At 40.6% G+C, this 15052-nt stretch overlaps 2 protein-coding genes across 4 annotated transcripts in view; one reads left to right on the top strand and one right to left on the bottom strand.

The window, feature by feature from the left end:
* The first annotated feature begins 1510 nt into the window (after window positions 1-1510).
* EFCAB9 (EF-hand calcium binding domain 9) lies at window positions 1511-7533 on the top strand. Its single transcript, XM_032337008.1, has 4 exons — window positions 1511-1695; window positions 5004-5152; window positions 6164-6340; window positions 7174-7533. Exons 1-4 carry the CDS (start codon window positions 1548-1550, stop codon window positions 7351-7353), a joined length of 654 nt encoding a protein of 217 aa, XP_032192899.1. The 5' UTR covers window positions 1511-1547; the 3' UTR covers window positions 7354-7533.
* A 4244-nt stretch (window positions 7534-11777) lies between these two features.
* The window catches only part of UBTD2 (ubiquitin domain containing 2), a 61434-nt gene continuing 58159 nt past the window's right edge, over window positions 11778-15052 (bottom strand). For all 3 annotated transcript variants that reach the window (XM_032337004.1, XM_032337005.1, XM_032337006.1), the window contains exon 3: window positions 11778-14723. In XM_032337004.1, coding sequence (XP_032192895.1) covers window positions 14326-14723 — 398 coding nt within the window. In that variant the 3' untranslated portion in view covers window positions 11778-14325. The remainder of the gene's footprint in view (window positions 14724-15052) is intronic.

Here is a 15052-nt window from a genome sequence, read left to right as displayed (position 1 = left end):
ACTTCAGCTAAAATCAAGAGGCTGACACTTAACTGACTGAACCACCAGGTAGCCCTTTTTATTTTTTTTAAAAAATGGCTACTAGAAAATTTCAAATAACATATCCAACTCAGATCTGTGGCTCACAGAGTATATTTATCAGACAGAGCTAATTTAGCTCTTTTTTAATAAGATTTTATTTTCCAGTAACCTCTACACTCATTGTGGAACCAAACCCACAATCTCGAGATCAAGTGTCACGTGCTCTGCCGACGGAGCCAGCCAGGCACCCAGAGAGTTTGTGTATAGTACTCTTATATGTATTTTCATCTCTTCCATATCAATAATTGTTTCTTCCTCATTCTCAATTTTAAAAATCTTTCTTCTTATCACACTTGCCAAAAGTTTATGTTTTTATTGGTCTTTTCTTAAAACCAGCTTTCACACTAGCTCTAACTACAAGCTTATAAAAAATACAGGAGACAGAGGGACGTGTTAACACATTGGAGATAAAATCTGCAAAAACCAGAATGTTTCCCTCTACACAACAATCTGGATTATTCAACAAATAAATTGCAAGAAAAAGAAAGGAGGAACCTGAAGATATTAAGAAACAGTCTAAATGTAACACTTCGATCTGTTTGGTTTCCTGACTTAATTTACTAACAATTTAAAGAAATAATCAAGGAAATGTGAATGCTGAGTGAATATTTAATGACATTAAGGCATGATGTTGAGTTTTAGGTATAGTAGTAGTAGGTGATTATGTCAAAAGGCTGTTTTAGTAATTTTTCATATGTTTTTTCATTTTTCTTATTTTCTAACTATAAATACTCCCCTGACGAGCACTTTGGCCACATAGCACAGGTTTCTATGCGCAAGGAGAGCATGTTCTCACATTCATTTCTAAGTGGTCTGTGATTTCAGTTTAGAACTGGTTATATTTTAACAGCAGGGGAATAATGAAGTTAACAAGAGACTTAGCAAATCCTGATGGAGCACAAGGTGGCTCAGTCGGTTAAGCGTCTGACTCTTTTTTTTTTTTTTTTTAAAGATTTTATTTATTTGTCAGAGAGAGCGAGCGAGAGCGAGCACAGGCAGACAGAGTGGAAGGCAGAGTCAGAGGGAGAAGCAGGCTCCCTGCGGAGCAAGGAGCCCGATGTGGGACTCGATCCCAGGACACTGGGATCATGACCTGAGCCGAAGGCAGCTGCTTAACCAACTGAGCCACCCAGGCGTCCCTAGCGTCTGACTCTTGATTTAGGTTCAGCCCCATATTGGGCCCTGTCCTCAGCAGGGAAATCTGCTTAAGACCCTCTCTCTCTCCCTCTGCCCCACCCCTGCTCATGCATGCTCCCTCTCTCTCAATAAATCTTAAAAGAAAAAAAAAAAAAAAGATAATAAATCCTGACAGCAAGTGCAGAGGACTGGGAGGAAGCAGTTTCAGTTTCTGCTTCCATAACATTACATCATAGGGAGGCCTTGGCTCCCAGAACCTCTCTGTGTCCAACGTTCTAGTTCCAAGGCAGAATACTCTTCTGTTCCAGGTGGCCAGAACCTTCAGCCTAATGAAGGCCACGATGAGACTGAAGCAAGGATCGTTTCTGTGGTACCTCTATCTGGACAAGCTGTACTGCCTGTTATCCGTGAGGAACGTGAAGGCCTTGCTGGAGTATTTTCATCTTCTTGACGTCCACCGCAACAACACCTTGAATGGTCAGTGTGTCAGCAGGGCTTCCTCTGAGTTGTTACCTGGCTTTTAACTAATGTGCAGGAAAACTCGCAGGACCAGAATATATAATATATATTTTATCTTCTAAATGAAGCAAGAGAAATCACTTACCGAGACTAGAGACCAGGGGCAGTTGAGTGAGGAGGAGAAGGCCGCAGCCTCTGGTGGGGACACTTGCTCCCCCTTGGTGATTTGGAGAGCGTGTCGCCTTCCTATTTAAGGGTCATTTTCCTCATCCATAAATGAGGCTTCTAATAATAGAGCACACCTCATGGTTGGAAAAAAAAAATGAAATCAGATAATGTGTGGAAAATGGCTAGCATAGTGTCTACCACATGATAAGAACTTACTGTTAATTATTTTAATTATTCCTGGGGGATCCCCATTCAGTCATTACCCTGAAGAGCCCCAAAAAGATTTCTCATCTATCAAGTGGGAGGTTTGAATCAATAATCTGCAGGATCCCTTCTAATTTTTGGTTATTTGTGACCAAAAAGTGTTGAAGATCTTGACCCTACCTTTGAATGCACAAACTAATGGAGGACCAATTAAAATCCTTTGTGCTTTTTTAGGTTTTTTTTTGTTTTGAAGGACTGGATATAAATCAAGTATCCTATCCATTTATTGTGATCTGAAGGAAATAAATGTCTTTTATGAATAAGGTATTTCTTCCATAAAGATTTTTTTTAAAAAAATTTATTTATTTGAGAGAGAGAAAGAAGTCAAGAAGGAGCAGGGGAGAGGCAGAGGGAGAGGGAGAGAGAGACTCTCAAGCCGACTCCCTGCCGAGCACGGAGCCGGACACAGGGTTTGATCACAAGACTCTGATCTGGAGTTGGACACTCAATCAATTGCGCCACCAGGTGCCCCTTCCATAAAGATTTTTTTCTTTTTAAGATTTTATTTATTTGACAGACAGAGATCACAAGTAGGCAGAGGCAGGCAGAGAGAGAAGGGGAAGCAGTCTCCTGTGGAGCAGAAAGCCCAATTTGGGGCTTGATCCTAGGGCCCTGAGATCATGACCTGAACCGAAGGCAGAGGCTTTAACCCACTGCGTCACCCAGGTGCCCCTTCATAAAGATTTTTTAAGAGCTTATGCAGTCTTCACAAAATTATGAAAAGACACCTTCGTTTTCTCACAGTTTCATGCCTCAGTTTTTCTCTTTACATATCAATTCACACACAATGTCACCAAATCTTTGCAATAGCCCGGACCTAGATAAGGCAACTGTAAGGCCGGGTGTAAACAGAAAAGCTGGGACAAACCCAGGGCTTCCTGACTCCCAAGCCTACACTCCTAGTCTCACCAGAATGTTTGCCGAGAAGTCTGGTCTCCCTAGTAACGACATCACTCTGCGATGATGCAAAGCCCGAGAGGTGACGTCATGCTCCTGTCCTCTGCTCACCAGGGGACTGGGGAGTGCTGTGAGAGAGTGTAGGCACAGCCTGAAGTTTTGCCTTCAAGGAGGCAGCGACTTAAGGCTTTGGAGATGCATGTGCCAGAGTCCGCTGCTTTAAAAACAGTTTTTGCTAAGTAGCTCCTAAGTCTCACACCGAAACATTTCTCAAGGAGCAACTACACAAAGGTCATATATATAAAGGTGGATATATATAATGTTTTGTTCCCACATGTTCATACCGAGTGGGGCATAAGGAAGGGATATGGAGACCATCAGATGCCCCTCAAATCATGGCATTGTGATGACTGGTTCGCTATCCTCTTAGCTAGATTCAGCTGGGACACCAAACTACATAGATGTTTTTGCTGTTGTTATTTTAAAACAGATTTTATTGGGCGCCTGGGTGGCTCAGTTGGTTGGACGACTGCCTTCAGCTCAGGTCATGATCCTGGAGTCGCGGGATCGAGTCCCACATCGGGCTCCCAGCTCCATGGGGAGTCTGCTTCTCCCTCTGACCTCCTCGCTCATGTTCTCTCTCACTGTCTCTCTCTCAAATAAATAAATAAAATCTTAAAATAAAATAAAATAAAATAGATTTTATTTATTTGAAAGAGTGAGTGACGGAGAGAGAGAGAGCACAAGCAGGCGAGCGGCAGGAAGAGGGAGGGGCAGCCTCCCCTCTGAGCCAGGAGCTTCATGTGGGGCTTGATCCCAGGACCCCGGGGGTATTACAAAGATGTTTCATGTATTTATTGGAGTCATATTTTACACAGGAGATAGGTTCTGTAACTAGCAGACCAGGGGACATAGCATGTACACAAAGTCACACTTTTCAAAATCTCTATAAAGTTACCATGGGTGATTTGCATATACAATCTATAAGCCACATACTAGCCTATAAATGTGTCCCCATGCTGCTTTCTTCTATCTTTAACTCCCCGAGACAGATGATCAGTGAGTGGAATTTCTGGCAAAAACCTTCCCTGTTTTTTAAGTCACAGTATTTGTTTTCTGTATGATTGAATACATCTGTATTAATTAATCTGCAAAAGACATGGCTTCACTGTGGAAAGAGTATGTCAGGCGGACATCTGAGTCCCAGGTCTGCCACCCCTCCGTGGGATCCACCAGCCAGCAGCAGCAGCAACATGAGGAGCTTGTGAGAAATGTACACTCAGTCCAGCACCATGTTTCATGAATCAGAGTCTGTATTTTTACAACATTCTCAAGTGAATGGTCTGCTCCTTATAGTTACAGAAGCACTGTAACGGACCTGTTACGACCTGATGCTTACTATAAAAGGGTGTGATACCACTTTCCCTGCAGGGGTGTCAGGGTCCAGTGAAAGGCGGCAGTGAAAGCACCTAGCCCCTGAGGTGTTCAAGATTGCTCCTTTCCCCCATCGCCAAATGCATGCGCTTCACATAGGCATGAGGAATACTGAAAATTTACAGGAGTGATTTTTAAATTTCTCTGTTTTCATGATCTCGAGTGAAAGACCCAGGTGAGGCTCAGCTTCTCCAAGGTGTCTGAAGTCCCCAGTGAGAACTCAACTCTGTCCGGTATGAGGAGTACCCTGCACCTTTTTTGGTTATGGACACACCTCTGTGGGCTTGGTCACGCACGTGAGCTGGGCTCAAGAATCGAGCCCAATCCACTGTCTCATCCTCCACAGATCTGGGCACAGGGCCTTGTCCAACTCCTTGTCCAGCTCCAGGGCAAGAAAGGTTTGAGAACTTGAAGGCAGAGTGACGAAGAGAGACAGAATGTGTTATTGAGACTGCGCTGGGTCAGCAAGCTTTGGGCATTGCTGCCATTTATGTGGCTCCCTTTTGTTCGGCATCTGGAACAGTCTCAGAATAATCGGTCTCTTCACCTTCCTGCCTTAACAGATGTGCTGTTCTATCACTTCCTTCACCACGTGACTAGCTGGAACCGGACACAGATCATGATTGTGTTTAACATGCTGGACTGGAACGCTGTGGGCGAGATCGGTTTTGACCAGTTCTACATGTTGGTCTGCATCTTGCTGGCCCAACAGGCGAGTAACAAGTCAGGATCCAGGGCTGAGGCGGCAGAGCTTAGCTGCCTCCACCATCTTGCAAAATGTAACAGTGAATTAAGATTGCATCAGAGTTGTCTTCATTTCACTCAAAACAAGAAGGGAAAAAAATGGGGAGAGAACTACTTGTGGTTCCTAAACGGTCTGTCTATAACCTAGAAATCTTCAGGCCACCCAGCCTCACGCGCCCTGCTGCCCATGTTCAGCCCTCCCGCATCCTCTTTCTGTAGACCTCACCCTACCGCTTCCCTCCTTGGCATGCCCTTCCTTGTCCTTCCTAAAGAGCCACCAGGCATCCCAAGTGCCTCACACTCTCAGTGATTGGTTTTCTTGGAGAACTTTCTAAAGGGGATGGGACGATGGAGATGAGAAACTTTCTTCTTTGGGTTCCTACCTTTCCTCAGACACACTCACTCCCAATGTGTCTTTATCTACTTCCCTTGTAAAGGAAACTTGTGTTCAGGATCTTATCACCTTACTGTGATATTTCACAAGTAGATTTTCACCGAATGTAAGGAAATGTGTTGTAGAGACAAGGGTTCATTCTAGCACAATTGATCACAACAGGGGGCTTAAGTTCCCCTCAAACGATGTTGAAGAGAAGGACTTGAAACATTGACCATAGAAGCCTTTCAACCCTGAGCTTCTAGGATTTTGCCTTTTGTTTTTAGCCCCCTAGGAAATGGATGTAAATACAGTCCGAGGTCACTTTTTAAAATTAATTCTTAAAGAAATGTTTAAAATATTTTATCTATCCATATAACAGAGAGAGAGAGAAAGCACAAGCAGGGGGAGAGGCAGAGGTAGAGGGAGAAGCAAGAGCCCTGTAGAGCAAGGAGCCTGCTGTAGAACTGGATCCTAGGACCCCAGGATTATGACCTGAGCCGAAGGCAGATGCTTAATCGACTGAGCCATCCAGGTGTCCAAAGCAGCCCAAGTTTGGAAAGTAGCACCAACACTGTTCCTTGTATAACGTATTTCTCTCAACAGAACCACTTGGAAGAGCAATTTATCTTCCGCCATTCCCGGCCTGTCTTTGAGCTGCTTGACCTGGACGGAGCACTGAGAATTGGTGCAGAAAACTTCCACATGTACAACTTTCTCTTCAATATTAAGAAAGAGGGCCTCAGAGAGCTCTACCATGACTTTGACATCACAGGTGACCGTGTAAGTGTGATCTGGCAGGCTCTCTGCCAAAGGCAGAGATAATGTCCTACTCCCTACTGCAGACATGGGTAGGGAAAACCTGCTGAAGTGTGTCATGGCACTGGGATCAGAAAAAAACTGAAGAGATTTATACGCCTTTGAAGAGAGAGGGCTAAGTGTTTTATCATATAGATGGATGCATAATTACAGAAACTTAGTGAAGAAAATTTTGTTTAGAAGTTTAGAGAAGGAAATACATAGGGCAGGAGTTTATGTTGGGGGAAGGGTTTATAGATTTAAGTAAGTAAAGTACAGATGGGAACATACATGAGCAAAATCCTAAGAGAGAACAACTCTGGTGAAGACCCTGAATTCTACCTATTTAAAGAGGAAGTCTGTGGGGCACCTGGCTGGCTCAGATGGTAGAACACAGGACTCTTAATCTCAGGGTTATGAGTTCAAGCCTCACACTAGGTACAGAGCCTACTTAAAACAGTTTTTTTTAATTAAAAAAAAAAAAAAGGAAGTCTATGCTGGGAAAGCAAGTGGGAGCTAAGGTTGAAAAAGATGGATCACACTAGGTAGACCTTCAGGTGTCAGCCTGAAGCATCTAGACCAGTCTAGAAGTAAGAAAGCAGCAGAAGTAAGAAAGTGATCCACGGTCACTTTAGAGTTCACAAAGACTCTCTGTTCCCGGCTCCTAGACTACAATCAGACTATAATTATGCCCTAATTACTAAGCCTCTTCAAGTTTCCAAGTTTTTAAATGGGAAATGATTACAATCCTGCTGTCATCTGAAACAAAGTATCAAATCCTTCCTGAAATAATTTTTCTTTCTTTCCCCCAACAAAAGCGTCTTAATTACAAGGAATTTAAGCTGTTTACTATCTTCACCATGGACAAATACCAGGAGAGGCAGAAAGCAGAGAAAAAGAAAGGGAAAAAGGATCTGCTCAAAAAGAAAAGGCTTCATCACGTTAATGTGACCCTCAAACAGTTTTTTGGAACAAATGTATCTGAAAATAGACTATAAGTAATCACAACTATTAACATATCTAAAAATAAATTTAGAAACTCTAAGTGGATATTTTTACATTGGCTTTTACACATGAAAGTTTCAAATAAGTGCTCTTTGATCAGCAGGTTCTTAACTTGAACTTATTGACCTCATGATAAATACAATGTGAAGTAACCACTTTCTCTGTGGATGTGTCTCAATTCTGCTGCTGCTTTTCAGATCAACACTATTCATAAGTGTATCCAAAGAATTACAAATATTGTCTGGAGCTAAACTGCTGAAAGACGGTGATGCCTTCCCACTTTTTTTTTTTTTTTTAAAGTATTTCATTTATTTATTTGACACAGAGAGAGAGATATCACAAGTAGGCAGAGAAGCAGGCAGAGAGAAGGTGGGGTGGGGAGCAGGCTCCCTGCTGAACAGAGAGCCCCATGCGGGGCTCGATCCCAGGACCCTGAGTTCATGACCTGAGCCAAAGGCAGAGGCTTAACCCACTGAGCCACCCAGGCACCCCGCCTTCCCACTCTTTGTCCCTAGTGATCTAATAAGCTCAGAATCCTGTCTGTTCTCTCAATCATTAAGCTAAAATCACCTGGATGCGAGACACTGGAAATTGGCAAATGGTGAAGCGCCCCTACCTATAAGGGAAACAGACCTTTAGGGATATGGGAGCTGTGTTCTATCTAGGACCTGAATTACAAAGTTAGGTACTCAAACAACTGTACAAATCTATTAGGGTAGAATGATTATTACATGTCCTTGCATAATTTTAATTTTGTGTAATTAATGCCTTGAATAATTTACAAATGTTTTCAGCCTGGGGCTTGTGAATCCTCCCTCCCTGATTGTACTGTGATAGTAATGGTGGTAACTACCCATAGTAAGTGCTTGCTACGGGTTAGGCAGGTGCTTTAAGTGCATCAAGTTATTTATACTCATAACCCTGTGAGTCAGGTGTTACCCAGAATTTACAGGTGAAGAAATTTTGGCGAAGAGAAATTAAGAACCTTCCCCAAAACACATGGTGTACCAGTGGTAGAACCGTGATTCAAATTCAAGGTCAAATTCAATGCCTATGCTCCAAGCAAGTGATCTGAGTAATTCACTTCCACTTTAGCAAATTCTCTTTAAGTTTGAAGACAGCATTTTCCTGGCTCAGAAATCCTTTCTGCATGATGCTAAATATCACATCTCTTCCTACCATAAACTTCTGAGGAACAAGTTTGGCCAACTAAAGAGGTACAGCTCATTTACTATAAACCAAGAATTTCTTTAAGGATCAGTTATGCAACATGACTGACCATAAGGCATTCAGAGCTCGAGTTACCTAATCACCCACAAAAATCACTGTCAATGCGCAACAGAAAAGAATACTGCTTATCTAAGATTGTCGTTCATAAGTCAAACTTGTTAAGAACAGAAATCATGTTCATTACTGTGAACACTCTGTATTTAAGATACAAAGCACTCAGAACCGTGCTCTTCTCTTCCTCTGATGTGGTGGAAAGTGCACTTGTTCTCTGAGAAGAATATCCTCTGGCAAACAAGTGTGGATGCTACTATGCCTACACAGAGTACTGAACTGAGAGACTAGTACTACCTGGCTGGAAAATGACATTTGGAAACCCACCATCCTTTCAAAGGGCCTTGCCATTAAGCTTAACTTGGGATACGTTTCTGCCTCTTTTCTGGAATCCTAGATGGCTTTTGCTGGCATACAGCCTAAGATCTACACATAGTTGTGGGAGGAGAAACTATACCAAGGTCTTAGAAAGGCTTCTCTTTCTCATTTTCCTAGGGCAAGACTCCTGAGATACACAAAAAGGAACCATGGCATATGTTTTTTACAGACACAGTCTCTAAAGCAAGAAGATACTGTTCCTCTTATTGCTTCAGAATGGGGCCATGGGGGCAAAGGGAAAGTACAAGATAATAAGTATCACAGGTTATAATTCTGACTGACTACATTTTAAATTAATATTTAAAATAATTTATTCATTTATTTCAACCTAATTTAAAATGAACATCAAATGACCAGTTTCAGGATTGAGTTTCCCCTCCTCCCTGGAAATCATCAGAGTGACTATAAAAGGTATCAGGGTGCAACTCTCAGATTTTAAAAGATCCTTTTAAGCACATTTTCAGGGGTGCCTGACTGGCTCAGTCAGTTGAGCATCCAACTTTGGCTGGGGTCATGAGCTCCAGGTCCTGGGATTGAGCTCCTGTCCCGCACTCAGCGGGTCGTCTGCTTGAGGATTCTCCCTCCCTCCCTCTACCCTTAGGTGCCACCACCCCCCACTCTCTCTCTAAAATAAATGGATAGATTTAAGGGAGGGGGGGAGGAACATTTTTGTAAACTGTGCAGTTCTAGAATAGACTCAGGAAACTGAGCGTTTAGTTCGGATGGGCCCAAACTGAAACTCTATAAAAACTAAAATTCAATAGCATGGATAAAGTGACATTCTTTGGGGACTAGACATACAACAAAAAAACCAATCTGTTAGTGTCTACTTCAGGACTCTTTTCCTCAATTACATTATAAAATTTAAAGTTTAAAAAAATGTGCTTGTAGGTATGTGTATAGATGTTTCAATTAAGTTTCATTATTTCAACAGTGAGTTAATCCACTGTGCTCTCAAGGTAGAGCTCAGTTAGACCAAGTACATTTAGGTGTTCTTTGGAAGGTGGTAACGCTCTATAGCATTACTAAGTCATAGTTACATCAGAATGCCTTAGTCAGCAAGGCACGCCCTTGTTCAGGGGCCAAAGCAAGGGCAGAGGAGCTGCACTTGTAGAGGGGGTGACCAGCAGGCTGGGCTGAAGAAAGCACTAGAGTTTCAGGCCTGCACCACAGGACTGGTCACTCCACAGTCTCTATCAGCTATAAAAAGGGAAGAATTTTTGAGGAAGCTAAGCAACGTGAAATCATTTCTTTTCCACTAGTCCTTAGCTCTTATGTATTATCATCACTTGCCTCATGCCAAAGACCAAGACTAGAAACGGCCAAATCAACTCTGCTGACACCTGCCAAAATGGGCAGTTGCCCACATGAAAAGCCCCCACAGAGACAGAGAACAGAAATCGCAGGAGACCAGTTACTGCAAGGGAGGTTATCGGCCACACTCCTCTTTTTTCTTTTCTTTAGTCTAAATACTAAATCACAATAGCATTTGAGAATTTGAGATGGACACAGGTATATTTGGTAATTTGTTCAATTAATAAGAAAGACCATTAAAAAAGTATAGTCTTTTTAAAAGCCATCATAAAATAGTGATTTTTCCTCCATCAATGGGAAAAAGACCCATGAAAATTAATTCAATAAGCAGTATCAGGAAAAGTGGGATTAGCTAACTATGTACAAAAACAAAGGAACAAATTAATAAATCTGGGCTGCTATTCTATTCCTTGCACCAAAATAACTCCAGACAATGAAACCATTAAAGAAATACTAAAAAAAATGAGAAAAAATTTTTATAATCTGACTGGGTAAAACCTTCTGAAGAAAACCCTGAAGCCATAAAATACAAATCTGATCAATCCAACCAAGCAAAACTTAAAATTTGCACATGGTGTAAATTATACAAAGGCAAAAACAAATAGTAACACATGATAGAAAATGACTAATTTCCTTAATAAAGAGAGTTCACAAATCAAGAGGAGAAAAGCCAAAGTACACCTGAAATATGAGCAAACACAAACAATTTGCAGAAAAAAAAGGCCTAAAACATACATTAAAATGTTAAACTACAAAGAAAATACATGAAGACCACAGGATACAGATTTTCACTTAGATTGTCAAAGAACAAAATGTTGGTTAGGATATATAAGAAAATAAGAGCAATTATATTGCTATCGTATCAAATTGGTAAAATCTGGAGGGTAATTGTGCATAACTCTTTGACCTAGCAATTCTCTCTTCAGGAGTGCTTTCTATAGATGCACATAGACATAATGATGTAGCTATAGAAAAGGACACTTCTCAGCACCATGGTTTACAGTAGCAAAATTGCAAGTAGCCAAATTGACCAAAATGAAGTCCAAACAACACAAGACTGGTGCAACCATAAGAAGAGGCAGACCCAAGATTCATCATTTTAAAGAGAAATCAAGGTGAATGGTGTATGTACTTATGAAAAAAACAGGGTAGCATGGGTGAATACACTCAATGTACATCAGAACAATGGTTTTCACTGTGTGATTCTGCGGACCAGCTGCAGCAGCACCTGGGACCTCTCAGGAATCCAAATTACTGGGGCCCACTCAGACCTACTAATGTGGAACCCCTGGGAGAAAAGTCTAGCAATCTGTGCTTTCAGATGCCTTCTAGGTAATTCTGATGCATTCTCAAGTTGAGGAACTGCTGGGCTGGAGTATCTTTCAAGATACCAAGAACACTGGTAACAGTTGATACATCTGGTGATTGGAGAGAGACTTTTCACTTTGGTATTTTGGGATTTGCCCACATACATATGTATTACCTATTTTAAATAAAAAATTATCAAAACCTGCCACTTTGATCCAAAATGGATAAGAAATGAGCTCAGTGTTTCTAGAAAACTGAGTTATGAGTTCTGATTTATGGCATGAGCCTTAAGAGAAAAAAACAATAGTCTACTTTAGACCAAGATTTCAATGTGGAGGATAAATCATATCTATAAATAACCATGTGTGGTTTGGCACAGTGGAGCCTAAGTCTGATGAAAATGAACTTGTTATTTATTGAAGTAAGTTCTTAAAAAGAAGAAAAACCTTTTTAGAGGTTTTATTAGAATGAGGCAGTTTACTCTTATATAGAGAGTAACAATTAAAAACCCAGAATAAAGGCCAAGACAAAGAGAAAAATTGAACATTTTTTTTTTAAAAAAGCACAAAAACCCTACATACTAAAATTGTACACATCAAGTATTGGTCCAATCTTATATCAATCTATTTACATTAAACAGCACCATGGTTTTCTCACCCAGGTTAGTTAAACATGCCCAGAAAATCGTTATGCAAAGTATATGTACCTTTAAAACAAAATTCTTAAGAGAGCTCTACACAAACAAAAAAAACCTTCTTAGCTACCATAGATTATTGATGATATCACCCAATTCAACTTAGGAAAAATAGGTTTGAACACTTTTCCAGTTGTCAAACTTTGAGAACTGTTACTATTCCATGTAGCACACAAGTAACAAACTCTTTGAAGACAGGGGCATTATGTTCAAACACCTTCAAAGACCCACCTTCAAATATAAAAATACTCCTTTGGAATTACCGTTGCTGTCGTCTCTTGAATTCAGATTCAATTATCAACAACCCTAAATTGAATATAGCCACAATCTTCTTTAAAATGATTGCATAAAGAAAAGGAAGTAGTTAAAGCTCTCAGAAACAAGGTAGGTTATAATTATAGATATTATATCTAATCAGGCTACAGTAAATTTAATACCATTTTAAACTTTACATTTAAACTAATTAGCAGTTTCATTTTGCCATTAAAATTAATAGTGCTTCACATCCAAATAGGTGTGGAGGTCTGATTATTTCCAACTGAGAGCTGTGTACGTACCTTCTTGCCTCTACTTTGCCATATCACAGTCTCGGGGCTACAGTGATTATGTGATAGTCCCCCTCTTCTTTCTGGAACTAACTTTTCAAAGGCCCCAAATTAAATAAACCCTTGGCAGCTTTTTTCCAATATAGTGCGAGAGAATCAGGTGCTCTCACCAGATTTAGCAGTCCTCTCATCTAATCTGCAGATGGCCCTTCATTTGACTTTTTGCTAGGAAAGATGAGAGGGGAAAACTGTCATCTACCACAAGTAGAGGTAACAGTGAACTGGAAAGTTAATGTATAAAGCAGTGTTTCGTCATTTGGTGTCGTTGCTGATGTTTAAGTGACGTCCATACACGTACCAGTAAATTAGGAGTTGATATTTTCTCTAAAAGACTGAAAATAGGCACAGTTCTCCCAGGCACAGATACAACTTGTTTTCCTTAAAACCTTCCTGCAAACTGGGAGGAAGAAAAAATTGACTGTGTTATCTTATAGTGTGAACATCTGTCCTTGATTCCTTGCATTCCCTGGCCCAGTGCATTTGGGGGCATGCGCTGAAAAGTCCCAAGCAGAGTAGGTAGATCGATGAAGGTATAATATAGTAGTGACCCTCTAAGCCTGGATATAAAAACAGCTTTGTTATACAGACATTTCAAAATATCTATGCAGCAAAGGGACAAAAGAATTTTCAACTGAGTATCAGCTGAAAATCAGAGATCTGACTGCACTGACTAAATTATTGCCTAGTGTTCCAGAAGGGTACCTGCCACCAATGTGCTGGAAGGCACCAAAATTTAGTGTGAATGTAAATAAGGAGCTCAAGATACAGGGATGGGGAAAGCAATACCGAAACACAATTAGCCAGTCTCTGCTCCTTTATGGCTAAATATTAATTGAGCAAAGAATTCAGACCAGATAGAAGTGAACCTCAAATACTGCTCTTTTCAGTTTCTATTTTAAAAAGCTCATTTTATAACTGTTATTGATGTTTTTTGGGGAAAAAAAATACATATATATATATATATACACAAACACACACACATTTTTATATATATATATATATATATATATATGTATTTTAATCTGTATTCACAAGGTGCTTGGTGCTGTTCTTCATGGACATAACATTCTATTTACAGTCCAAATCATTTAAATACAGTCATTACATTATTGGGTGTTTTAAAATAAATGGTTATCTATTTTTTAACTGCCTTTCAAATTAGAAACTAATTACATGAGTCTCAAAGGCTGGCTCTTTGTGTTTTATTAATAATTTTTGTTGGTCTCCATCACAGATGGAAGTTTTCACTGGTAATTCCTCAGAACTAAATCCATTCATACGGAATTCAGAGCAGTGAAAATAAATTTCACGCCATAGAGTAGGAAATGACAACGACAACAATAAAAAGGAACAGGCGGGATCTTGGGACCAGCCAATAGGACCAATCAGTTCTCAACTGGTGTTGGGTTTTGCAAAGGCTGGCTCATTATAACTTGCACAACATAGTCCTTTGGGATCTTCAGCTCTTCCAACTTCATTTTGTCGGTAAGAGGTCTGCCAGAAAAGAACCATCGCTGGCTACTCGGTTCCACACCTTCTGCTGCATGTAGCCTCCTCTTCATGTGGTATACAGTGTCTGTGCTGCGGACCACAAGTTTGAGGTCTTTGCCTGTGGAAAGGCGCAAACGGAGCTGACATTCATATCCAGAATTAGGCGGTGGCTCAGGAATATCCAGAGTCTCTATGTCGCTCTTTTCCTCTATCATGTTGATTGGTGGTGCCAGGCAGTAGACTGGAAGCTGATATCGGTTGCCCAGTTCATCATAGCACTCTGTGAGTGCACCTTCAGAAACAGAAGATACAAACAGAGTTTCATCGAAATGAATACATTTTTATTTACACTTTGTAAAATGCTCAAACCCCTTGCCAGCTTGCCACTGTAGAGAAAAAAATATTAAGGCCAATCATTGCCAGCTGCTTAGCAATAATCATTGTCAAGGCCCACAACCAATTATTTGAGGGTTTATCTAATTTTACCTTAGCCAGGACACCAGCTCCTTTCCCTCACCTTTTCCAAGTCATTTCATACGACATTCACACTTTCATTAAATGATAAAGAAAAAGAAAGCACAAAAGAATTCAAATTTACTAATATTATTAATGCTGGCACAA

Source organism: Mustela erminea, chromosome 3, assembly GCF_009829155.1.
Source record: "Mustela erminea isolate mMusErm1 chromosome 3, mMusErm1.Pri, whole genome shotgun sequence".
Taxonomy (NCBI): Eukaryota; Metazoa; Chordata; class Mammalia; order Carnivora; family Mustelidae; genus Mustela; species Mustela erminea.
The sequence above is the reverse complement of the archived record's forward strand: the minus strand, read 5'-3'. Positions and strand labels throughout refer to the sequence as shown.